At 40.3% G+C, this 27,052-nt stretch overlaps 1 protein-coding gene across 2 annotated transcripts in view; it reads left to right on the top strand.

Moving 5' to 3' along the window:
• Window positions 1-26,151, top strand: part of Tango6 (transport and golgi organization 6) — a 180,905-nt gene extending 154,754 nt beyond the window's left edge. Inside the window, exons 10-14 of one of the 2 annotated variants that reach the window (XM_071667770.1) lie at window positions 4,226-4,376; window positions 9,106-9,206; window positions 13,580-13,693; window positions 23,613-23,810; window positions 24,417-26,151. In XM_071667770.1, the coding sequence (XP_071523871.1) occupies window positions 4,226-4,376; window positions 9,106-9,206; window positions 13,580-13,693; window positions 23,613-23,807 (561 nt within the window). In that variant the 3' untranslated portion in view covers window positions 23,808-23,810; window positions 24,417-26,151. Of the gene's footprint in view, window positions 1-4,225; window positions 4,377-9,105; window positions 9,207-13,579; window positions 13,694-23,612 lie in introns of both variants that reach the window. The other variant, XM_071667771.1, reaches the window with a different exon arrangement.
• Window positions 26,152-27,052: the final 901 nt, after the last annotated feature.

The raw sequence follows: 27,052 nt of genomic DNA, 5'->3' as shown, positions 1-27,052 counted from the left end.
ATGATCCATGTGCTGTCTATATTAACTTTGAGTTTACATGGATGTTTCTCAGAGAAAGAGTGAAGGTTAATATTGTTCCAAAACAGCATATCTGGGATGCTAACTTATTAATATGAATCTTTTCCCCTTGAGCCTGCCAGACTAGCAAGTTGTCTTCTGTGCACATTGTCTTTGTGGGCTGTTGCCATTTTCTGTGACAGTAATCATTCAAAATATATCTGACAGTTTTGAGTTCATGAATTTCTGTTTATTCTTTGTTTGACTATTTGTGCCAAGACTAATCTCTTTGAATTGGTGCAAGTGATGCTAATTTTTATATCTGGCATAGTATCAGATCATCATTACAGGCTTTCCCTTGTTAGTTCCTGCTTCATTAAAGTTCAGGTTCCATCTTCCTTCTTCACTCCAGCTCTGTAGATGTTTACCCACCCAAAGCACTTTGATCAACCCTATTCATAGCTTATACTGTGTAGATGTCTATTCATCAACATCATTATGGATACCTTGGTAGCTCTGCTCTGTTGATTCTGTTCATGAGTAGCAGTATGGCTAACCATCTTGCTGGCTCATTCTGTGTAGGTGTCTGCTCCTCATCATCAATATTGTCAACCCCCTCTAAATTTTACTGTAAGATTTTGCTCATTAGCATCAGTATGGCTAATCATCTTGCTAGCTTCTTTGTGGATATATGCTGGTCTGAGTATTGTAGTCAAAATTAATTTTAATCTTTTTTGTAAACTCACAGGTTCTTCAGTTTTCTTGCCCCTGCATTTTCTGGGAGCATAATATTTTCTATGTCCAGTTTTGTCTCCTAAAACTAGTGAACGCACTAGTGCTGAGTTAGTTTGTCCATTGTAAATTGCTGTAATGACTGGATTTGCTTCACCTTTTACAAAATAGTAAGCTCTTATTTCATCTAATTTGATGCTTTAGACTTACAAAAATTTGTTGCATAAGTTACATTTAACTTCCTCTTTTCCATAGTGGGCACATGCTTTCAACCACTGCATGGGTATGCTTCTTGATTTAGATGATGATGTACTTCTACTCTAAGATTCTTTGCACTGTTGGGTTGAATTTATCAAATAGTCCAAAAACCATCTCCTGATAACTTAACCTGAACACAGCCTTGCCAGAAGAATGAATGGCTATTAACATTTCTTTTAAGATTTCGTGCATATTCCTTTCCCTGTGGACAAAATGTTAATAGAGAAGATGTAATCCCTCTGTAAATTAGTGATGTTCCTAGAATTCAGAAGTGGAGGTTCTGATTTTGTTTTAGAAGATATGCTGCATGGTTGATGTTTTAAACAAAATCTAATCTCAGTTAAATTGGGTCCCTCTCTGGTTAGGCTTATAATTCTTATTTACTGATTTCAATTTCTTCAGTCATGTTTTTGTATTAGAAAAACTTAAAAAATATGGAAAACACAGTGGATATGGTGCTGTCATTTATGTTTTATTATAGTGGCTTCTTAAGACTTAGAGACCTTAGTATTCCTTTTCAATATTACTAGCATGAATTCCTTGTTAGTTCCTGCTCTGTACATGTATTCCTTGACATGTTGGTGTAGGAAATTTTCCTGTATGCATTCTTAAAAATTTGTTCCTCCTTGATTCCCTATCACCACGAGAATCCAAATTTCCTTAGTCTGTCTCTTCATAATTAAAATTCCCAATTATCAGTACTTTATCATCTCTAAGAATTGAGTGTTTCACTGCTCCATTTAGCATCCTGATTGTTCCTGCATTGTTATCATTCTATATTAGCTTTGGGTCATTGTAATTCTTAGGGGTTGCAGTGTGGTTTAATATATGTATATTAACAACTCTGCTCTTCTTCCTTGCATATATTTATTTACTTTTTTTAAGGCTCCACTCAGGCAAAAGTCTACATTAAGGCCAGACCTTTTGTTGAATAATAGAGAGGATTATGAAAGGGAAAAAAAAGAGACATTTCCAAATTTTAGAGGAAGCCATTATTCTCTTCTCTTTCTGTATTGTCAGAATGGGCCATCTTCCACTGTTTCTTACAGCTTCAGGCTACCTTTCATTAAAATGGCTAATTTCCCCCTTTACCTTCTCACCTTTCTTGCTTAGTTTTCATGACTCCATCAGTATCAGGTGCCCTTTCCTTTATACAGTCCTTGAATTGCAGCTTTTACCACTAACTGTTAATCCAACAACATTTGAATACATGATTTTCAGCCTGGCATTACCATCTTCTGATACTCCTGCCCTCTTTGTGATGCTTGTGCAGCTGCTCCATCGTATTACCACATGTGGCATTTCCAGTTTTTTGTCTTCTGACTGTACTCTTTGCTTTTCTCCCAATCTTCCTCTGATTTAATACATTTGATTTTTGTCATACCCCATGGCCATTTCCTGTGTGCCCACCAGGAACAAATGAAAAAAGGTGACATTCACTCTTCTCTAATTGTCATGTGCAGAGCACTGACACCTCAGCTTCCTGTCTACAGCCAGGCCCTACAAACTTTTCCTTGGTTTATCCCAGATGCCTCACATTTCTTGGTTTAGTCCATTGAGAGCACAGTAACCCCTGAATACCACATCATTCCAGTTCATTCTATCCAATACATGCCTTTCACCTACCTTCATGTTCAGGACCCATTCCCTCATAATCTTTTGAACACCATCCTTCCATCTGCATTTGGTCTCCCTGTTCTCCTTGTTTCTTCCACTTGTGACATACTTATCCTCTTTGTCAGTCTCTCCTCACCCACTCTCTCCTTATGTCTAAACCGTTTCAGCACATCCTCTTCAGCTATCTTAACTGCACTCTTTTATTACCACACCTCTCTGCTACTATTTTATTACTTGATCAAATTACCTCACACCGCATATTGTCCTTAAACATTTTGTTTTTAACACATCCTTACTCCACACAGCCTTATTTATAACCCATACATCACATTCTTATAGTGTTATTGAAAATAACTCAAATGAATCCTGTAAGGCACCAGTTGTACCCAGTTTGGGGTGGCCTATCCCTCCAACATATCATTTTGAATGAGGTATGAGACTTGACAGTAATAAGGGCCATTGAATCAGCCTAGCCCTCCATAACTAGACAGGATAATTTTTATCCACAAGTAGCTCCCACATCCTTATCTTTGTGAGGAAAAGAAATTTCCATAAATCAGACTTTCATTCCCTTTCCTCCCAAGTCCAAATTGTGGGAGCAATTGTTTCTCAAATATCACCTAAGACCAGTGGGAGACTAAAGCTCCCCAAAAAGAGGCCTTGAATGCTTAATGTCCACACTTTAGATTCCAAATAAGGGTGGGAGCAATATTGCCATTTTACACATATGTAATACCATTGTATTTCCTATGTTTAGTGTAATTTTCCCCTCAGTGGGGCTAGTATGCTTAAAAAATCATTGGAAAGGACAACAATGACAAAAACATGAGTGGTTAAGAAACATAAAAGAGTGATGATGGACAGGGAGGAAGGTTGAATACACTAGTCGTAAAACAATCACATGATGAACGCTCTAATCCTAAAGTAACCATGTGACTACACAACTCACTTTCCTTGCCATACATGTGCACAGAGTGTTCAAAATTATGACACAGCCTACTGGTTCTGCAAAATAAATGCACAACATGATAGATAATAATGGAAGTAGAGAATGCGAAGTAGCAAGACACCCACAGAAAAAAAGATGAAAGGATACTAATCCTTGACAAACCAGTAGTTTGTTAGTATGAGCCAAGGCCTGTTTGCATGATGCTGACCCAGAGTTAAGTAACCTGTTCAGGCAGGAGTTTGCTGAGACAGTTATGTAGACCTTATGGTGGTGCTTTATTGGCTGAAGGTCCCAGTATGTCGACAAAATGCTTTGGTTGAAGGTAATTCAACTGGAAAGAATGTATTGAAGGGAGTTTCCACACCATTTATTGTGGATTCAGGATGATTCAAATTCTGATGTTCTCTAAGGATTATCTCATTTGCTTCTGGGACACTGGAGGAGAGAAATACATTTTACCAAAGTCATACCTTTGTGTATGTTTTAGACCAATCAGGTTACTGTCTTGCTATTAGATGTTTTTGTCTTGCCTTTTGTAAAGGGTGAATAAAGTAAGTGTTAGAGCTACCAATACATTAGTTGATAATCTACAACCAGTCATAAGTGCTCCTTGACTAAGACTTGTAGCTTATTAACAGCACAAGCAAGTTGACAGATATCCATTTGTTTCAGGTGGTGAAGGTGCTGACACAGGAATTTAGCACTGGAAATCGTAGTGTGGAAGACCGTGCAAAGTTAGCTGAGGCTTTAACCCGCACAACAAGACGTTTGGGGTCATTACTGCCAAACTACAAAGGCTTTTTTATTAATGCCTTTCTTACTGGTAAGTCTTAGATTTAAGTTTAGCATTGCATTACTAACACATCCACCCTCTTCCATACATTTGCATCCATAGCCCTTATCTCACATCCACCATCTTCTGTACATTCTCTTCTGTAGTCCTTGCCTTGCATTCACCCTCTTCTGTACTTTCTCATCTATAGCTCCTGCCTCACATTCATACATCATTGGGATTACTGTACTTCAAAAATACCCATTTTCACCCTAATACCTAACCATTGTCTAAGAACCAATCGTGAAATGATGTTCTCACTAGCCTCGTTTTCATACCCAACCATAAACTCACTTATGATGATTCCAGTTCAAAGGTGGTGTCCATTCTTATTCCAACACCAGCACACTTATTGCATTCCCTGAGGACCTTGAGTCCCCAAACTTTGATGTTATCTGGCTCAAGGTCTGTCGCCCAACTACCACATTTTTCCTTTGTTTTACATACTGTTCTCCTAATTCTACAAATTTTATATCTTCTCCAACTGTGTAAACTCTTCCATAAAACTGTGCCATCCTCTCACCCTCAAGCCGAGATCCCATTCATAGCGGATTTCAGCATTCACCTTGGGGAATGGCTGCTTTTCTCCCTTACAGATGGTGGATGGATTGAAGCCTTCATGTTCTCCATTCTCAATGATCTAGAGCAAATTATCTCCCACCCCACCCATATTCCTATGACCACTTTCTTAATATTCTGTGTCTGTTTTTCACCTCTAATCTTTCACACTGTAACTACACAATCATGCCCCCATTTGGTTCATCTGGCTGTACTCTCATAAATGTATCTATTTTAATGGCATCTACCCCTCCAGCAGCCCCTTTTATAAATAAGTATTAGCACCTTAACAAAGCTGATTGGGATAACTTCAGAAAATTTTCTGATTTTTCTTGGGTAAATTACCTTTTCTCATGTGGTGATGTATCTGTCTCCACCATATGCTCAGCAGAAGTTATTGTTGTAAGAATGGAAACATTTATCCCTTGTTCCTCCTAGACAACCTCTTCGTCAAATCCATGGTTCAACCATTCCTGTTTTGAGTCCATTTAAGTGAGGGATCAGGCATATTGGGCTTGAAAAACTCTCCTTCCTCTGACTCCCATTCAGCATTTATCACTGCCCGTACCCATTGCAAGTATGTAATCTGTGAGGCAAAACATTCCTTTATTCAAAGGAAGTGCAATAAACTCATCATCTGCTGGTAGGTCTTTCTGGTCTTTAGCTAAGGCCATCGCTAACAACTTCTGTTGCTCTTCATCTTCTTCATTTTTTTGTTCTAATGGTACTGTAGGTGTCTCTCCCGTAGACAAAGCAAATGTCTTTCGTTCCTGCTTCTCCTCTAAGTCTGCCTTGGATGATTCTGACATTCCTTCACCTCCTAATTCTCCTCTTACTAATCATATGCCCTTTTCCTTAATCTCTTTTCGAACTGTCTAAAAAGCACCTTTCTGGACACAAGCAAGGCTTATGGTCCTGATGGCATCCATCCCTGTGAACTGAAAGAGTGTGTCTCTGAAATTAGTACCTGTGCTTTCTCGTCTGTTCAGTTTCTCTTTAAAAACCAGAACTTTTCCTCCTTCTTGGAAGCATGCGTTGGCACATTCCACCCCTAAGAAGGGTGAACGTTCTAGCCCCTTGAACTATCGTCATGTTGCTTTGACACTTACCATTTCCAGTCCTTGAATCCCTCATTCATCCACCATATCCTTGGACGTATTGAATCTCATAGTCTTCTCTGTGATCCCAGTATGGCTTTTATAAGGGAAGATCATTTGGTGGTATTCTTTTCTATCTTACTGAGGTCTGGTCATCATCCTTGAAAGATTTTAGGGAATCCTATGTAGTTGCCCTTTACATATCCAAAGCTTTTGACAGGGTGTGGCATTGGGGTCTCATCTCTCAGCTTCCTTCCATCAGTTTTCTCCCTCATGTCTAGCTTCCTCTCTGGCTGATCTATTTCCATGGTTGTTGATGGATCTGTCTCTCCCCCTTTCTCCATCAGTTGCTGTGCCCCACTAGGTTTTGTCTTGTCTTTCACACTTTTTTTTTTCCTTATCAGTAATGTTCTTTTTTCCACAAATAACCAGCCTTACTCATATGCTGACTACTGAACACAGCATTCCTCCACATGTTTCATCTCTGTTCTTTTTCATTCTTTCTGCCTCTCATCTCAACACAACTTCTTCACTAAACTCAGTCTAACAGGATAGACCATTGGGGTAGATGAAATCTGGATAAGTTTAATGCCTTAAGACCCAATTTCTACCCATCTCTGTATTGAAAATTTCTCACAACTTTCCTTTGGAGGTTCTGTAATTCCACCTCGTCTCCATGAACATACTTCATATTACTGTTACGTCCAGTCTTTCTTGGAAACCCCGCAATATGGAAATATCTTTGACTACCTCTAAGAAACTGGGAGTCCTTTGTAGATGTTGAAATCTTTTTCTTACAAACAGTTGCTTCATTTATGCAAAGGATTGATCTGTCCTTGTATGGAGTACTGCTTATACATCTGGGTGGTTCTAGCTCTACATCCTTGCTTGATGGAGTTTAGTCGAAATTGCTCCAACTTCAAAACTTGACCCACTTGCTCCACGCCACGATATTGGTTCACTTTTCCTCTTCTGTAGGTATCCTGAGAACTGGCTGCTTGTGTGTCCCCACCACAAGCTATACCACACAATACTTGGTAAACTGCTGCATCACTTGATTACTGTGTGGCTACTGGCAACTTATTGGTGGGCTGCTTTAATAAGTGTTTCTTTCCCTACATTTTGAAGCTTTGGAACTTTACCCTCTCATGTCTTTGCCAGCAACTATGCCTAGCACATTTTAAAAGACAGGCTTTTAACTTTTTTCCAAAATCCATAAACACTTTCCCTTGTCTCTTCTTTTCCCTCCATTATCCTCTCTATATATCAAGTAAGGCCTGATCATGATGTGGATTGAAGCCTCCAATGTAAAACAAAAAGTTTTGCTCAACTGACGCACCTTATGTAGATTGTAGTGGTATTAAAGTCAAAAGATAATTCTCAATGATGTTATTTACAGAATTATGTATTGTGTTGTTGTAGAAGTTATCTTGATATATATTTTTATTTATTTATACATTATACTTGATTGCCGTCTCCCACATTAGCGAGGTAGTGCTAGGAAACAGACAAAAGAGTGTTCCAACCCACCCACATGCACACGTATGTACATAAACACCCACATATGCACATATACATACCTATATATTACAATGTATACATACACAGACATATACAAATATACACATATACATGTTCATACTTGCTGCTTTCAATCATTCCCATCACCACCCTGCCACACATGAAATAGCACCCTCCCCCAGGTAGTGCTAGGAAAAGACAAAAAAAAGGCCACATTTGTTCACATACAGTCTCTAGCTGTCGGGTGTAATGCACCGAAACTACAGCTCCCTTTTCACATCCAGGCCCCACAAAACTTTCCATGGTTTACCCCAGATGCTTCACATGCCCTGGTTCAATCTATTGACAGCACATCAACCTTGGTATACCACATCGTTCCAATTCACTCTTATTCCTTGCACTCCTTTCACCCTCCTGTATGATCAGGCCCCGATCACTCACAATCTTTTTCACTCATCCTTCCATCTCCAATTTGGTCTCCTGCTGCTTCTCATTCCCTGTACCTCTGACACATATATCCTCTTTGTCAGTCTTTCCTCACTCATTTTCTTCATGTGACCAAACCATTTCAACACACCCTCTTCTGCTTTCTCAACCACTCTTTTTATTACCACACCTCTCTCTTACCCTTTCATTACTTACTTGATCAAACCACCTCACACCACATATTGTCCTGAAACATTTCATTTCCAGCACATCCACCCTCCTCCGCGCAACCCTGTCTATAGCCCATGCCTCCCTCAGAACCATATAACATTGTTGGAACCACTATTCCTTCAAACATACCCATTTTTTCTCTCCAAGGTAACATTCTCTCCTTCCACACATTCTTCAACACTCCCAGAACCTTCCCCCATCCCCCACCCTGTGACTAACCTCCGCTTCCATGGTTCTATTTGCTGCTAAATCCACTCCCAGATATCTAAAACACTGAGTGATCGGGGCCTAAACATACAGAAGGGTGAAAGGTGTGCAAGGAATATAATGAATTGGAACAATGTGGCATACCAGGGTCGACATGCTGTCAATGGATTGGACCAGGGCATGTGAAGTGTCTGGGGTAAACCATGGAAAGTTTTGTGGGGCCTGGATGTGGAAAGGGAGCTGTGGTTTTGGTGCATTACACATGACAGCTAGAGACTGAGCGTGAATGAAAGTGGCTTTTGTTGTCTTTTCCTAGCACTACCTCGTGCACACGTGGGGGGGAAGGGGGTACCATTTCATGTGTGGTAGGGTGGCGGCGGGAGTGGATGAAGGCAGCATGTATGAATATGTATATATGTCTGTGTATGCATATGTACGTATACATTGAAATGTATAGGTATGTATATGTATATGTGCGTGCGTGGGCGTTTATGTATATACATGTGTATGTGGGTGGGTTGGGCCATTCTTTTGTCTGTTTCCTTGCACTACCTCGCTAATGCAGGCGACAGCGACAAAATATAGTTAAAAACATATAGAATAATATACATATAAGTTAGACTGTAAGATGACTACTGTTAATTGTATTTTGAAATTAATTCACATTCTTTTCATTTCAGGAGTTAGAGATAAAGAGACTATTGTGAGAACAGCTAGTCTTTCAGCATTGGGTGATGTATGCAAATTATTACACTTCAGTCTCGGACCAATAGTCCATGAGGTTAGATGGCTGTTAATTTTTTTATATATCTATTTGGCCACACGAAGACTGTAGGGTGACCCATACATAAGATCCATGCCTGACTATATTATTTTGGCTCATACCAAAGGGGAAACAGAAGAAGGAGTCACATGGGGAGTGCTCATCCTCCTCGTAGGCTCAGATTGGGGTGTCTAAATGTGTGTGGATGTAACCAAGATGAGAAAAAAGGAGAAAAGGTAGTATTTTTGAGGAAAGGAACCTGGATGTTTTGGCTCTGAGTGAAACGAAGCTCAAGGGTAAAGGGGAAGAGTGGTTTAGGAATGTTTTGGAAGTAAAGTCTGGGGTTGGTGAGAGGACAAGAGCAAGGGAAGGAGTAGCACTACTCCTGAAACAAGAGTGGTGAAAGTATGTGATAGAGTGTAAGAAAGTAAACTCTAGATTGATATAGGTAAAACTGAAGGTGGATGGAGAGATGGGTGATTATTGGTGCATATGCACCTGGGCATGAGAAGGAAGATCATGGGAGGCAAGTGTTTTGGGAGCAGCTGAGTGAGTGTGTTAGTAGTTTTGATGCATGAGACCGGGTTATAGTGATGGGCGATTTGAATGCAAAGGTGAGTAATGTGGCAGTTGAGGAAATAATTGGTGTACATGTGGTGTTCAATGTTGTAAATGGAAATGGTGAAGAGCTTGTAGATTTATGTGCTGAAAAAGAACTGGTGATTGGGAATACCTGGTTTAAAAAGAGAGATATACATAAGTATACATATGTAAGTAAGAGAGATGGCCAAAGAGCGTTATTGGATTACGTGTTAATTGATAGGCGCACGAAAGAGAGACTTTTGGATGCTAATGTGCTGAGAGGTGCAACTGGAGGGATGTCTGATCATTATCTTGTGGAGGCGAAGGTGAAGATTTGTAGAGGTTTTCAGAGAAGAAGAATGTTGGGGTGAAGGGAGTGGTGAGAGTAAGTGAGCTTGGGAAGGAGACTTGTGTGAGGAAGTATCAGGAGAGACTGAGTACAGAATGGAAAAAGGTGAGAACAAAGGAGGTAAGGGGAGTGGGGGAGGAATGAGATGTATTTAGGGAAGCAGTGATGGCTTGTGCAAAAGATGCTTGTGGCATGAGAAGCGTGGGAGGTGGGCAGATTAGAAAGGGTAGTGAGTGGTGGGATGAAGAAGTAAGATTATTAGTGAAAGAGAAGAGAGAGGCATTTGGACGATTTTTGCAGGGAAATAATGCAAATGAGTGGGAGATGTATAAAAGAAAGAGGCAGGAGGTCAAGAGAAAGGTGCAAGAGGTGAAAAAGAGGGCAAATGAGAGTTGGGGTGAGAGAGTATCATTAAATTTTAGGGAGAATAAAAAGATGTTTTGGAAGGAGGTAAATAAAGTGCATAAGATAAGGGAACAAATGGGAGCTTCAGTGAAGGGGGCAAATGGGGAGGTGATAACAAATAGTGGTGATGTTAGGAGATGGAGTGAGTATTTTGAAGGTTTGTTGAATGTGTTTGATGATAGAGCGGCAGATATAGGGTGTTTTGGTCGAGGTGGTGTGCAAAGTGAGAGGGGCTAGGGAAAATGATTTGGTAAACAGAGAAGAGGTAGTAAAAGCTTTGCGGAAGATGAAAGCTGGCAAGGCAGCGGTTTTGGATGGTATTGCAGTGGAATTTATTAAAAAAGGGGGTGACTGTATTGTTGACTGGTTGGTAAGGTTATTTGATGTACATATGACTCATGGTGAGGTATAAGTTTGTTGAGTATTCCTGGGAAATTATATGGGAGGGTATTGATTGAGAGGGTGAAGGCATGTACAGAGCATCAGATTGGGGAAGAGCAGTGTGGTTTCAGAAGTGGTAGAGGATATGTGGATCAGGTGTTTGCTTTGAAGAATGTATGTGAGAAATACTTAGAAAAGCAAATGGATTTGTATGTAGCATTTATGGATCTGGAGAAGGCATATGAGAGAGTTGATAGAGATGCGCTGTAGAAGGTATTAAGAATATATGGTGTGGGAGGCAAGTTGTTAGAAGCAGTGAAAAGTTTTTATCGAGGATGTAAGGCATGTGTACGTGTAGGAAGAGAGGAAAGTGATTGGTTCTTGGTGAATGTAGGTTTGCGGCAGTGGTGTGTGATGTCTCCATGGTTGTTTAATTTGTTTATGGATGGGGTTGTGAGGGAGGTGAATGCAAGAGTTTTGGAAAGAGGGGCAAGTATGCAGTCTGTTGTGGATGAGAGAGCTTGGGAAGTGAGAAAGTGGTTGTTCGCTGATGATACAGTGCTGGTGGCTGATTCGTGAGAAATGCAGAACCTGATGACTGAGTTTGGTAAAGTGTGTGAAAGAAGAAAGCTGAGAGTAAATGTGAATAAGAGCAAGGTTATTAGGTACAGTGGGGTTGAGGGACAAGTTAATTGGGAGGTAAGTTTGAATAGAGAAAAACGTGAGGAAGTGAAATGTTTTAGATATCTGGGAGTGGATTTGGCAGCGGATAGAACCATGGAAGCAGAAGTGAATTATATGGTGGGGAGGGGGCGAAAGTTCTGGGAGCGTTGAAGAATGTGTGGAAGTTGAGAACATTATCTCAAAAAACCGGAAATGGGTATGTTTGAAGGAATAGTGGTTCCAACAATGTTATATGGTTGCGAGGCTTGGGCTATGGGTAGAGTTGTGCGGAGCAGGGTGGATTTTCTGGAAATGAGATGTTTGAGGACAATATGTGGTGTGAGGTGGTTTGATCGAGTAAGTAATAATAGGGTAAGAGAGATGTGTGGTAATAAAAAGAGTGTGGTTGAGAGAGCAGAAGAGAGTGTTTTGAAATAGTTTGGTCACATGGAGAGAATGAGTGAGGAAAGATTGACCAAGAGGATATATGTGTCAGAGGTAGAGGGAACGAGGAGAAGTGGGAGACCAAATTGGAGGTGGAAAGATGGAGTGAAAATGATTTTGAGTGATCGGGGCCTGAACATGCAGGAGGGTGAAAGGCATGCAAGGAATAGAGTGAATTGGAAGGATGTGGTATACCGGGGTCGATGTGCTGTCAATGGATTGAACCAGGACACGTGAAGCGTCTGGGGTAAACCATGGAAAGTTCTGTAGGGCCTGGATGTGGAAAGGGAGCTGTGGTTTCGGTGCATTATTACATGGCAGCTAGAGACTGAGTGTGAACGAATGTGGCCTTTGTTGTCTTTTCCTAGCGCTACCTCGTGCACATGAGGGGGGAGGGGATTGTTATTTCATGTGTGGCGGGGTGACGATGGGAATGAATAAAGGCAGACAGTATGAATTATGTACATGTGTATATATGTATATGTCTGTGTTTGTATATATATGTATACGTTGAGATGTATAGGTATGTATGTTTGCATGTATGTATATACATGTGTATGTGGGTGGGTTGGGCCATTCTTTCGTCTGTTTCCATGTGCTACCTCGCTAATGCAGGAGACAGTGACAAGGCAAAATAAATGAATAAATAACCCTGATGAGTAGAGAATATAGATAAGAAATATAGATATTACCTTGGTAAGTGGAGAATATAGATAAGAAATATTGATATTACCATGATGAGTGGAGAATATAGATAAGAAATATAGATATTGCCATGATTAGTGGAGAATATAGATAAGAAATATAGATATTGCCATGATGAGTGGAGAATATTGATAAGAAATGTAGATATTATCCTGATGAGTGGAGAATATAGATAAGAAATATAGATATTGCCCTGATGAGTGGAGAATATAGATAAGAAATATAGTTATTACCCTGATGAGTGATGAATATAGATAAGAAATATAGATATTGCCCTGATGAGTGGATAATATAGGTAAGGAATATAGATATTACCCTGATGAGTGGAGAATATAAGGAATATAATTATTGCCTTGATGAGTAGAGAATATAGATTATATTCTGATAAATGAAGAAATGATAAAGTTAAATACATTATAGTGTGATATAGCAGAATTTCATTATTTGGGGCATTGTAGATAGATAAGCAACACCTTGATCTACCTCTTATATTGCGACTTTGTATGAAAATGCATTTTCATCCTCCTGTATAGTTTAAACAATTAATGTTTACTTTGGTGATCCAAAACAACATTGATACAGTAATACACTCTTGAGTGTGAAGACTGATTTTTTTTAGGTAATTTTCCTGTTTCCTGAAAGACTCCTATTAAAGTTTACCTTATTGGAAAACATTACAAAACTATACCCTTTAGCTACAATCATTATGTTTTATTTTTAGAGTATGTAGCAGAATCAGAGCATTATTTGTTGGACCTTTGTAAAATGAGATTTTTGCAGATTCTCTTGGACAGGAGGTAGTGTTCAGGATGGTTTAACAAACTTTAAAGATGGCAGGAAAATTCTAACATCTTATTTTCAGGTTTTTGAAATGTTAGATAATGTTGTCAAGAATGATGATGATGTGGGAGTTCGACGTGCAGCACTGCTAGTGGTAACACTTCTTCTGCAGGGCTTAGGCTGTGATACCTTTACAGTATGTATGATGGGTTTATTTGTCTATTTTCAGTTCATCACATTCAAAATGAGCATTTTTAAGGACCTAAACAATGTAACATATTAAGTGGAACTAAGTTTCTCCAAATACTGTTAGTCCAGTTATTAGTTGCAGTATCAGATTTAGTTAATATTAATAGACATATTGCACATAAGTTTTTCCATTTAATGTGTATCTTTTATTGTAAAAGATTTTATTGTAATAAGAAAAGAGAAAATATGGTGTAGTGACATAGGATTGACTCATTATCATTAGTACTCTGCTGAGTCTAGTAATAATCCAAGAGGTAAGAAGTGTCATCATATGAGTCCTACTTTGTGTGGTGCCTTACTCTTCCCTCAGGAATATTACCAAGTATATACCATTGTTTTGCACCTATCTCCTGGGTAAGAAGTGTTAGTGGGAGTGGTGGCTTCCTCTTGGGTGAGAAGTGTTACTGGCAGTGGTGGCTTTCTCCTGGGTGAGTAGCGTTTTAGAACCGATGACTGAGCCTTAGAAGGAAAACTCCTTGCTTGGCCCCCCTTCTCTGTTCGTTTTTTTTTTGGAAAAGTAAAACTGGAGGGATGGATTGTCAGCCCCCCACTCCTGCCCCTTTTAATTGCCTTCTACAACACACAGGGAATATATGGGAAGTATTCTTCTCCACTATTCTCAGGGAGTAAAGTCAGGGGTTGGTGACAGGACAAGAGCTAAGGAAGGAGTAGCACTACTCCTGAAGCAGGAGTTGTGTGAGTAGTTGATAGAGTTTAAGAAAGTAAATTCTACATTATGTGGGTAAAAACTGAAAGTGGATGGAGAGAAAAGGGTGATTATTGGTGTCTGTGCTCCTGGTCATGAGAAGAAAGATCATGAGAGTCATGTGTTTTGGGAACAGTTGAGTGAGTGCATCAGCAGCTTTGATGCACAAGACCAGGTTTTAGTATTCGGTGATTTATATGTGAAGGCAAGTAATGTGCCAGTCGAGGGTATAATTGGTGTACATGGTGTGTTCAGTGTTGTAAATGGAAATGGTGAAGGGCTTGTGGATTTGTGTGCTGAAAAAAGACTAGAGATTGGGAATACTTGGTTTAAAAAGAGAGATATACATAAATATGCATATGTCAGTAGGAGAGATGGTCAAAGGGCATTATTGGATTATGTGTTAATTGATAGGCATCTAAAACAAAGACTTTTGGATGTACATGTGCTGAGAGGGGCAGCTGGAGGGATGTCTGAGCACTATCTTGTGGAGGCGAAGCTGAAGATTTGTAGAGGTTTTCAGAAAGAAAAGATATGTTGGGGAGAAGAAAGTGGTGAGAGTAAGTGAACTTGGAAAGGAGATTTGTGTGAGGAAGCACCAGGAGAGATTAAGTGTAATAAGGCAAAGGTGAGAGCAAATGACGTGAGGGGAGTGGGTGAGGAATGGGATGTACTTAGGGAAGTAGTGATGGCTTGGGCAAAAGATGCATGTGGCAAGAGAAAGGTGGGAGGTGGCAGATTAGAAAGGGTAGTGAGTGGTGGGATGAAGTAAAGTTGTGGTGAAAGAGAAAAGTGAGGCGTTTGGGTGATACTTACAGGGAAGTAGTGCAAATGACTTGGAGATGTATAAAAGAAAGTGGCAAGAGGTCAAGAGAAAGGTGCAAGGGTTGAAAAAGAGGGCAAATGAAAGTTGGGGTAAGAGAGTATCATTAGACTTCAGGGAGAATAAAAAGAAAGGAGAGATTGTGAAAGTTTTGTGGAAGATGAAATCTGGCAAGGAAGTGGGTTTGGATGGTATTGTAGTGGAATTTATTTAAAAACGGGGTGACTGTGTTGTTATGGTGGTAAGGATATTCACTGTATGTACGGATCGTGAAGTGCCTGAGGATTGGTGGAATGCAGGTATAGTCCCAGTGTACAAAGGCAAAGGGGATAAAGGTGAGTGTTCAGACTACAGAGGCATAAGTTTATGGAGTATCCCTGGGAAATTATATGTGAGGGTATTGATTATGAGGGTGAAGGCATGCACAGAGCATCAGATTCAGGAAGAGCAGTGTGGTTTCAGAAGTGGTAGAGGATGTGTGGATCTGGTGTTTGCTTTGAAAATTGTATGTGAGAAATACTTAGGAAAACAGATGGATTTCTAAGTAGCATTCATGGATCTGGAGAAGGCGTATGATAGGGTTGATAAAGATGCTTTGTGGAAGGTTTTAAGGGTATATGGTGTGGTAGGTAAGTTGCTAGAAGCAGTGAAAAGTTTTTACCAAGGATGTAAGGCATGTGTATGAGTAAGAAGAGAGGAGAGTGATTAGTTCCCAGTGAATGTCAGTCTGTGGCAGAGATTTGTGATGTCCTAGTGGTTGTTTAATTTGTTTATGGACAGAGTGGTTAAGGAAGTAAATGCAAGAGTTTGAGTATGCAGCCTGTTGGGATGGAAGGGCCTGGGAAGTGAGTCACTTGTTGTTCGCCAATGATACAGCTCTGGTAGCTGATTCGAGTGAGAAACTGAAGAAGTTGGTGACTGAGTTTGGAAAAGTGTGTGAAAGGAGAAAGTTGAGCTTAAATGTGAATAAGAGCAAGGTTATTAGGTTCAGTAGGGTTGAGGTATAAGTTAATTGGGATGTAGTTTGAATAGAGAAAAATTGGAGGAAGTGAAGTGTTTTAGATATCTGGGAGTGGATTTGGCAGCGTATGGAACCATGGAATGAGAAGTGAGTCACTGGATGGGGTAGGGGGCAAAGGTTCTGGGAGTGCTGAAGAATGTGTGGAAGGAGACAACATTACCTCAGAGAGCAAAAAATGGGTATGTTTGAAGCGATAGTAGTTTCAACAGTGGTATATGGTTGCAAGGCATGGTCTATTGATAGGGTTGTATGGAGGAAGGTGGATTTTGTTGGAAATGAAATGTTTGAGGACTGTATGTTGTATGATCGAGTAAGTAACGAAAGGGTAAGGTAGGTGTGTGGAAATAGAAAGAGTGTGGGTGAGAGAGCAGAAGAGGGGTGTGTTGAAATGGTTTGAACGTACGGAGAGAATGAGTGAGGAAAGATTGACAAAGAGGATATATGTGTCAGAGATGAAGGGAACAAGGAGAAGCAGGAGACCAAATTGGAGGGGGAAGGATGGAGTGAAAAAGATTTTGAGCGATTGGGACCTGAACATACAGAAGGGTGAGGCATGCAAGGAATAGAGTGAATTGGAAAGATGTGGTTTACTGGGGTTGAAGTGCTGTCAATGGACCAAACCAGGGCATGTAAAGTGGATGGGGTATACCATGGAAAGGGATAGGGAGCTGTGGTTTCATTGCATTACACATGACAGCTAGAGACTGAATGTGAATGAATGTGGCCCTTTTTTGTCTGTTTTCCTGGTGCTACCTCGATGAAGTGGGGGATAGTGATGCTATTACCTGTGGGGTGGGGTAGTGACAGGAATGGATGAAGGCAAGCAAGTATGAATATGAATATGTACATGTATGTATATGTATATGTCTATGTGTATGTATATGATGATATGTATATGTATGTATCTGTGTGTGTACAGGCATTTATGTATTTATACATGTATATGAGTGGATCGGCCATTCTTCGTCTGTCTCCTGGTGCTACCTCACTGACGCATGAAACAGCAATTAAGTATAATAATAATAATAATAATAATAATAATAATAATAATAATAATGATAATAATAATAATAATAATAATTATTTATATTTATTTATATATACTTATTTTGCTTTGTCGCTGTCTCCCGTGTTTGCGAGGTAGTGCAAGGAAACAGATGAAAGAAATGGCCCAACCCACCCCCATACACATATATATACATACACGTCCACACACGCAAATATACATACCCATACATCTCAATGTACACATATATATACACACACAGACACATACATATATACACATGCACACAATTCACACTGTCTGCCTTTATTCATTCCCATCGCCACCTCGCCACACATGGAATAACATCCTTCTCCCCCCTCATGTGTGCGAGGTAGTGCTAGGAAAAGACAACAAAGGCCACATTCGTTCACACTCAGTCTCTAGCTGTCATGTAATAATGCCCGAAACCACAGCTCCCTTTCCACATCCAGGCCCCACAGAACTTTCCATGGTTTACCCCAGACGCTTCACATGCCCTGATTCAATCCATTGACAGCACGTCCACCCCAGTATACCACATCAATCCAATTCACTCTATTCCTTGCCTGCCTTTCACCCTCCTGCATGTTCAGGCCCCAATCACTCAAAATCATTTTCACTCCATCTTTCCACCTCCAATTTGGCCTCCCACTTCTCCTCGTTCCCTCCACCTCCGACACATATATCCTCTTGGTCAATCTTTCCTCACTCATTCTCTCCATGTCCCCAAACCATTTCAAAACACCCTCTTCTGCTCTCTCAACCACGCTCTTTTTATTTCCACACATCTCTCTTACCCTTACATTACTTACTCGATCAAACCACCTCACACCACATTGTCCTCAAACATCTCATTTCCAGCACATCCACCCTCCTGCGCACAACTCTATCCATAGCCCACGCCTCACAACCATACAACATTGTTGGAACCACTATTCCTTCAAACATAGCCATTATTGCTTTCCGAGATAATGTTCTCGACTTCCACACATTCTTCAAGGCTCCCACGATTTTCGCCCCCTCCCTCACCATATGATTCACTTCCACTTCCATGGTTCCATCTGCTGCCAGATCCACTCCCAGATATCTAAAACACTTTACTTCCTCCAGTTTTTCTCCATTCAAACTTACCTCCCAATTGACTTGACCCTCAACCCTACTGTACCTAATAACCTTGCTCTTATTCACATTTACTCTTAACTTTCTTCTTTCACACACTTTACCAAACTCAGTCACCAGCTTCTGCAGTTTCTCACATGAACCAGCCACCAGCGCTGTATCATTAGCGAACAACAACTGACTCACTTCCCAAGCTCTCTCATCCCCAACAGACTTCATACTTGCCCCTCTTTCCAAAACTCTTGCATTCACTTCCCTAACAACCCCATCCATAAACAAATTAAACAACCATGGAGACATCATACTGAGAACCAATCACTTTCCTCTCTTCCTACACATACACATGCCTTACATCCTCGATAAAAACTTTTCACTGCTTCTAACAACTTGCCTCCCACACCATATATTCTTAGTACCTTCCACACAGCATCTCTATCAACTCTATCATATGCCTTCTCCAGATCCATAAATGCTACATACAAATCCATTTGCTTTTCTAAGTATTTCTCGCATAAATTCTTCAAAGCAAACACCTGATCCACACATCCTCTACCACTTCTGAAACCACACTGCTCTTCCCCAATCTGATGCTCTGTACATGCCTTCACCCTCTCAATCAATACCCTCCCATATAATTTACCAGGAATACTCAACAAACTTATACCTCTGTAATTTGAGCACTCACTCTTATCCCCTTTGCCTTTGTACAATGGCACTATGCATGCATTCTGCCAATCCTCAGGGACCTCACCATGAATCATACATACATTAAATAACCTTACCAACCAGTCAACAATACAGTCACCCCCTTTTTTAATAAATTCCACTGCAACACTATCCAAACCTGCTGCCTTGCCGGCTTTCATCTTCCGCAAAGCTTTTACTACCTCTTCTCTGTTTACCACATCATTTTCCCTAACCCTCACACTTTGCACACCACCTCGACCAAAACACCCTATATCTGCCACTCTGTCATCAAACACATTCAACAAACCTTCAAAATACTCACTCCATCTCCTTCTCACATCACCACTACTTGTTATTACCTCCGCATTAGCCCCCATCACTGAAGTTCCCATTTGCTCCCTTGTCTTATGCACTTTATTTACCTCCTTCAAGAACGTCTTTTTATTCTCCCTATAATTTAATGATACTCTCTCACCCCAACTCTCATTTGCCCTCTTTTTCACCTCTTGCACCTTTCTCTTGACCTCCTGTCTCTTTCTTTAATACATCTCCCACTTATTTGCATTTTTTCCCTGCAAAAATCGTCCAAATGCCTCTCTCTTCTCTTTCACTAATAATCTTACTTCTTCATCCCACCACTCACTACCCTTTCTAATCAACCCACCTCCCACGCATCTCATGCCACAAGCATCTTTTGCGCAAGCCATCACTGCTTCCCTAAATACGTCCCATTCCTCCCCCACTCCCCTTACCTCCTTTGTTCTCACCTTTTTCCATTCTGTACTCTGTCTCTCCTGGTACTTCCTCACACAAGTCTCCTTCCCAAGCTCACTTACTCTCACCACCCTCTTCACCCCAACATTCTCTCTTCTATTCTGAAAACCCATACAAATCTTCACCTTCGCCTCCAAAAGATAATGATCAGACATCCCTCCAGTTGCACCTCTCAGCACATTAACATCCAAAAGTCTCTCTTTTGCACGCCTGTCAATTTACACGTAATCCAATAACGCTCTCTGGCCATCTCTCTTACTTACATACGTATACTTATGTATATCTCGCTTTTTAAACTAGGTATTCCCAATCACCAGTCCTTTTTCAGCACATAAATCTACAAGCTCTTCACCATTTCCATTTACAACACTGAACACCCCATGTATACCAATTATTTCCTCAACTGCCATATTACTCACCTTTGCATTCAAATCACCCATCTCTATAACCCGGTCTTGTACATCAAAACCACTAACACACTCGTTCAGCTGCTCCCAAAACACTTGCCTTTCATGATATTTCTTCTCATGCCCAGGTGCATATGCACCAATAATCACCCATCTCTCTCCATCAACTTTCAGTTTTACCCATATTAATCGAGAATTTACTTTCTTGCATTCTATCACATACTCCCACAATAATATTATTATTATTATTATTATGTAGTATTATATATTATACTTTGTTGCTGTCTCCCGCCTTAGCTCGGTAGCGCAAGGAAACAGACGAAAGAATGGCCTAACCTACCCACACACACATGTATATACATACACATCCACACATGCACATATACATACCTATACATTTCAACATATACATATATATATATATATACATACACAGACATATACATATATAACCACTGCTCCCTTTCCACATCCGGGCCCCACAAAACTTTCCATGGTTTATCCCAGATGCTTCACATGCCCTGGTTCAATCCATTGACAGCATGTCGACCCCAGTATACTACATCGTTTGAATTCACTCTATTCCTTGCACGCCTTTCACCCTCCTGTAAGTTCAGGCCCAGATTGCTCAAAATCTTTTTCACTCCTTCCTTCCACCTCCAATTTGGTCTCCCACTTCTCCTCATTCCCTCTACCACTGACACATATATCCTCTTTGTCAATCGTTCCTCACTCATTTTCTCCATGTGACCAAACCATTTCAATGCACCCTCTTCTGCTCTCTCAACCACACTCTTTTTATAACCACACATCTCTCTTTCCCTTTCATTACTTAACTCGACCAAACCACCTCCCACCACATATTGTCCTCAAACATTTCATTTCCAACACATCCACCCTCCTCCGCACAACCCTATCTATAGCCCACACCTCTCAACCATATAACATTGTTGGAACCACTATTCTTTCAAACATACCCATTTATGCTCTCCGAGATAACGTTCTCACCTTCCACACATTCTTCAATGCTCCCACAACCTTCACCCCCTCCCCCATCCAGTGACTCTTTCGCTTTCATGGTTCCATCCACTGCCAAATCCACTCCCAGATATCTAATACACTTCACTTCCTCCAGTTGTTCTCCAAACTTACCTCCCAATTGACTTGTCCCTCTACCCTACTGTACCTAATAACGTTGCTCTTATTCACATTTACTCTCAGCTTTCTTCTTTCACACACTTTACCAAACTCAGCCAACAGCACTGTATCATCAGCAAACAACAACTGACTCACTTCCCAAGCTCTATCATCAACAGCTGATTGCATACTTGCAGTCACCTACCCAACAAACCCATCCATAAACAAATTAAACAACCATGGAGACATCATGCACCCCTGCCATAAACCGACATTCACTGGGAACCAATCACTTTCCTCTCTTCCTATTGCTATTAGTATTATACTTAGTGGCTGTCTCCCCTGTTAGCGAGGTATCATTAAGAAACAGACGAAAGAATGGCCCAACCCACCCACATACACATGTATATACATAATCGCCCACACAAGCACATATACATACCTATACATTTCAATGTACACATATGTATACATACACAGATATACATATATACACATGTACATATTCATACTTGCAACCTTCATCCATTCCCATCACCACCCCGCCACACATGAAACAGCAGCCCCCTCCCCCCTCACGCGAGCGAGGTAGCGCTAGGAAAGGACAACAAAGGCCAAATTCGTTCACACTCAGTCTCTAGCTGTCATGTATAATGCACCAAAACCACAGCTCCCTTTCCACATCCAGGCCCCAGAAAACTTTCCATGGTTTACCCCAGACACTTCACATGCCCTGGTTCAGTCCATTGACAGTACATCAACACTGGTATACCACATGATTCCAATTCATTCTATTCCCTGCATGCCTTTCACCCTCCTGTATGTTCAGGCCCCAATTGCTCAAAATCTTTTTCACTCCATCCTTCCACCTCCAATTTGGTCTCCCACCTCTCCTTATTCCCTACACCTCTGACACGTATATCCTCTTTGACAATCTTTCCCCACTCATTCTCTCCATATGTCCAAACCATTTCAGCATACCCTCTTCTGCTCTCTCAACCACACTCTTTTTATTTCCACACATCTCTCTTACCCTCTCATTACTTACTCGATTAAACCACCTCACACACCATATTGTCCTCAAACATTTCATTTCCAACACATCCACCCTTCTCCATACAACGCTATCTATAGCCTATGCCTTGCAACCATATAAAATTATTGGAACTACTATTCCTTCAAACATCCATTTTTGCTATCTGAGGTAACGTTCTCTCCTTCCACACATTTTCCTATGTTTCACTAATGCTTCCATATTCCATCCGCTGCTAAGCCCACTTCCAGATATCTAAACCACTTCACTTCCTACAATTTTTCTCCTTTCAACTTACCTCCCAACTTGCTTGTCCCTCAACCCTACTGAACCTAATAACCTTGCTCTTATTCACATTTACTCTCAACTTTCTCCTTTCATGCACTTTACTAAACTACATCATTCCAATTCACTCTTTTCCTTGCATGCCTCTCCCCCTCCTGCACGTTTAGGCCCTGATTGCTCAAAATCTTTTTCTTTCCATCCTTCCACCTCCAATTTGGTCTCCTTCTCTTTGATTCCTCCAACTCTGACATATATCCTGAGCTAAAATATTTCTCTCTGGAACTGCTATCTGCTGCTGTGGGGCTCTGCCTACACACTATGGGCCAGAAGGGTGAAACAGTCCACCCACACTTGTCCAGAGGATGCTGCAAATCATCTCATGGGCATCATGATGATGTCTATACATCAGGACATGTAATGTTCACATGTAAATAAATCTGAACAGTTTTACCATCATGTGCCCAGACTTCAGGCTTTTTACCCTTTTAATAGATATTAGTGAGGAAACTAACTGGGAGTCATGATAAACATAGACCTGAATGCTGGGGTCCATGGGCAAATCCAGTGTAGAAACACTGCTCATAGTATTACTAATATATTCTTCAAAGCAAACACCTGATCCTCTCATCCTATACCATTTTTCCTCCCCAGTCTGAAATTCTGTGTATGCTATCACCCACTCTGTCACAATTTACCAGGTACACTTTTATAATTTGAATATTCATTTTTGTCTCCCTTGCCTTTATACAGGGGAACTTGACAGGTATTCAGCCAAACAGAAATTTAAAGCATGTATTAATCACATTCGTACTTGCTATAAATACTCGTAAATTTAATTTGTTTACAGGTGTTAAAGGACGTGATGCGAGACCTGTATAGATCCCTGCGCTTCATCCATTTCACAGATACAGATGATGTGGTGAGGCTTCACGCACAACTTGCTATGACAGAAATTGACACAATCACAAAGCAATTCTTGCTTCCCAGACTCAGCCTTACTAAGAGGATATATGTGGCTGATTTGCCTCCAAACACTTTTTGAGAGGTATTTACTCTTACATAGTTTATAGGCATCCTCAAGGAAAAACAGCAGACAAACCCTTTGTACTCATTGGTCATTGGGAAGTATAGCACAGGGAGTATGGCTTTTAGCTATCTTTGTGTTCATTCAGGTTGTAGTGTTGCTAACCTTGCTGCTGCACATGCTAACAGTATTTATTGTGATAGTCACATTAACCATGGAAAAAATTATTGCAAGATAATTATTATTTCACTTTGAACTCATGATACAATAAACTTTTCAGAATGTAAAGAAAATTAAAAGTATGTACAGTAAACTAAAAGTTTTCAATTAGCCAATTGGTTAGTAGGTTAGCCAATTGGTTAGTAGGGGATATCTCCCTCCTGCAGCACAATAAGATGGTGCATATAGAATCATCCTTGATTGTCTTCATCTTGACATGAGTCATATTCTTCCTGCCTCCAACTCTGCTTATTCGTGTACCTTTATGTACACCATCACCAACTCTTGACTTTCTTTTCCCATATTTTTGTTAACACTCTTCCCAAAAAAGATGAAATTATGAACATGTAAACTGCAAAAAAAACAATTTTGAAAATGTGTGCTCACATCATATATTTTTATGCACAGAACTGAAGTAGCAGTGGAAACAAAGAACAGCCTTATACTAAACATGAGAGCACCATAGAGCAAATGTTTATGAATGTTATAAAAACTTGTAAAAAGAAGCAAGATCAGAGGACAATAGCTAGAGCTAGATTTAAGAAGATTAAGGAAGCAATTCAAGGATCATGAAGGGAGTCATGAGACGAGAGAGAAACAGAAACAGTTTAGTGGAAGCAGTTCAGGAGATACCAAATCAGAGGAGAGAAGATGAAGCCTTTAAAAAACCAGTAAAGTTTGATGTGTCTTCCCTGGATGTACCAATTGCTGTGGAAGTTGAGGGAAAATTTATCAACAATATTGGCCAAGGAAATGCAGGAGCATTACAAGGAACCTTTCAGATTGAGGAGAGGAAGAAGAGGGCATACTGACTCAAATGAAATAATATCAGAAGCTGTTCAGGAAGAGAAAAGGGGTAACACACACAGAATATGAAAGTAGAGGGGAGAGAAGATTAGAAGAAGCAAATTTAGAAACAGATCCACCAAAGAGAAGAGTAAGGGACAGGAACATGAATAAAAGGTACAAGGAAATTTAGCAAATTGGTTTAAAGAATGAAATGCTCTGTTAAAGATGAAGCAATTAAATAAGTATATAGGCTTGTTGATGGAGGGTTGAGAAGGCTGAAGAGAATACAGGACCAGTGCTTGATAGCCAAAGAGAGATTATATATAATAGGTATATGAATAAGGGTAGACAGTATGAATTATGTACATGTGTATATATGTATATGTCTGTGTGTGTATATATATGTATACGTTGAGATGTATAGGTATGTATATGAGCGTGTGTGGACGTGTATGTATATACATGTGTATGTAGGTGGGTAGGGCCATTCTTTCGTCTGTTTCCTTGCGCTACCTCACTAACGCGGGAGACAGCGACAAAGTATAATAATAGTCATAATAATAAAAAATTAGACACACAGAGGTTGACTCTTCTACACTGAGGGACCTAGATGAAAAGTGGGTGGCACTAAAATCAGAAAGATTAGTATAGCATGAGGTAGACAGATGTAAATCACATATTCTTTTTGGCTTTGAAGAATTTTGTACACCATATAAGGGAGAAAGGGAAAATAAAAGGAGGAAATGCACAGTGAAAGGCTGGAGGCTATGTAACCACCAGAAGCAAGTTTTGTAATTAAGGAAAGGAGAAGAAACAAAGGATATAACCAAGACATAAGAGGGCAACCATTTATGGTGATGTTTGACTTGGAGTCATCCAGTCCAGAAGTACTTAAAAACAGTAAGAATCTTAAATGCATACAGGAATTCAGTATGCCTGGGTTGCAAAAGTCAGAGAGAATCAGATGAACCCAACCTGACCTCAACTCCACATCTGGATAACAACGGTCTTGCATGGCCCAACTCAGTGTATTTAGTGGTGAACTTTCTATATATTCCTACGTTGTTTAATATTGTTCTTCTGTGTTTCCTTAGCTGTAAGTCTTTTATATTTGTTCCCATAATTTTAATTTCAGTTAATACTACCCTTCATGATATTGTCAATTTGTTTTGCTTTTTAGTGTTTTCCCATACTTTTATGTGTTGTCCTATTTTTTTCCTAGTGTGTTTTTTATATTTTCTTTGCATCTTACATAACACATCCTAGTTTTGTGATGCATTCTTTTTTCTTAAGATTCCTGATGATGCCTCTGTGAAGGCAAAAGCTTGATTGAAATAAAATTCATGACTTTGGACATCTGGTGTGTGAGCACCCATCTAATGGTAGAATAATACCGAGAAAATTAGAGAACATACGAAAGAAGATTAACAACTCTAAATATGCTGTTGTATTCAATTCTCTGTCCCTCAGAAAGGCATATAAAGTGTGTGGAAGAAGAAAGTTAAGAGTAAATGTGAATAAGAGCAAGGTTATTAGGTACAGTAGGGTTGAGGGTCAAGTCAATTGGGAAGTGAGTTTGAGTGGAGAAAAACTGGAGGAAGTGAAGTGTTTTAGATATCTGGGAGTGGATCTGGCAGCGGATGGAACCATGGAAGCGGAAGTGGATCATAGGGTGGGGGAGGGGGCGAAAATTCTGGGGGCCTTGAAGAATGTGTGGAAGTCGAGAACATTATCTCGGAAAGCAAAAATGGGTATGTTTGAAGGAATAGTGGTTCCAACAATGTTGTATGGTTGCGAGGCGTGGGCTATGGATAGAGTTGTGCGCAGGAGGATGAATGTGCTGGAAATGAGATGTTTGAGGACAATGTGTGGTGTGAGGTGGTTTGATCGAGTGGGTAACGTAAGGGTAAGAGAGATGTGTGGAAATAAAAAGAGCGTGGTTGACAGAGCAGAAGAGGGTGTTTTGAAGTGGTTTGGGCACATGGAGAGAATGAGTGAGGAAAGATTGACCAAGAGGATATATGTGTCGGAGGTGGAGGGAACAAGGAGAAGAGGGAGACCAAATTGGAGGTGGAAAGATGGAGTGAAAAAGATTTTGTGTGATCGGGGCCTGAACATGCAGGAGGGTGAAAGGAGGGCAAGGAATAGAGTGAATTGGAGCGATGTGGTATACCGGGGTTGACGTGCTGTCAGTGGATTGAATCAAGGCATGTGAAGCGTCTGGGGTAAACCATGGAAAGCTGTGTAGGTATGTA

The sequence above is a fragment of the Panulirus ornatus genome, chromosome 12 (genome assembly GCF_036320965.1).
Source record: "Panulirus ornatus isolate Po-2019 chromosome 12, ASM3632096v1, whole genome shotgun sequence".
Lineage (NCBI taxonomy): Eukaryota > Metazoa > Arthropoda > Malacostraca > Decapoda > Palinuridae > Panulirus > Panulirus ornatus.
This window is presented reverse-complemented; position numbering and strand designations above follow the sequence as displayed.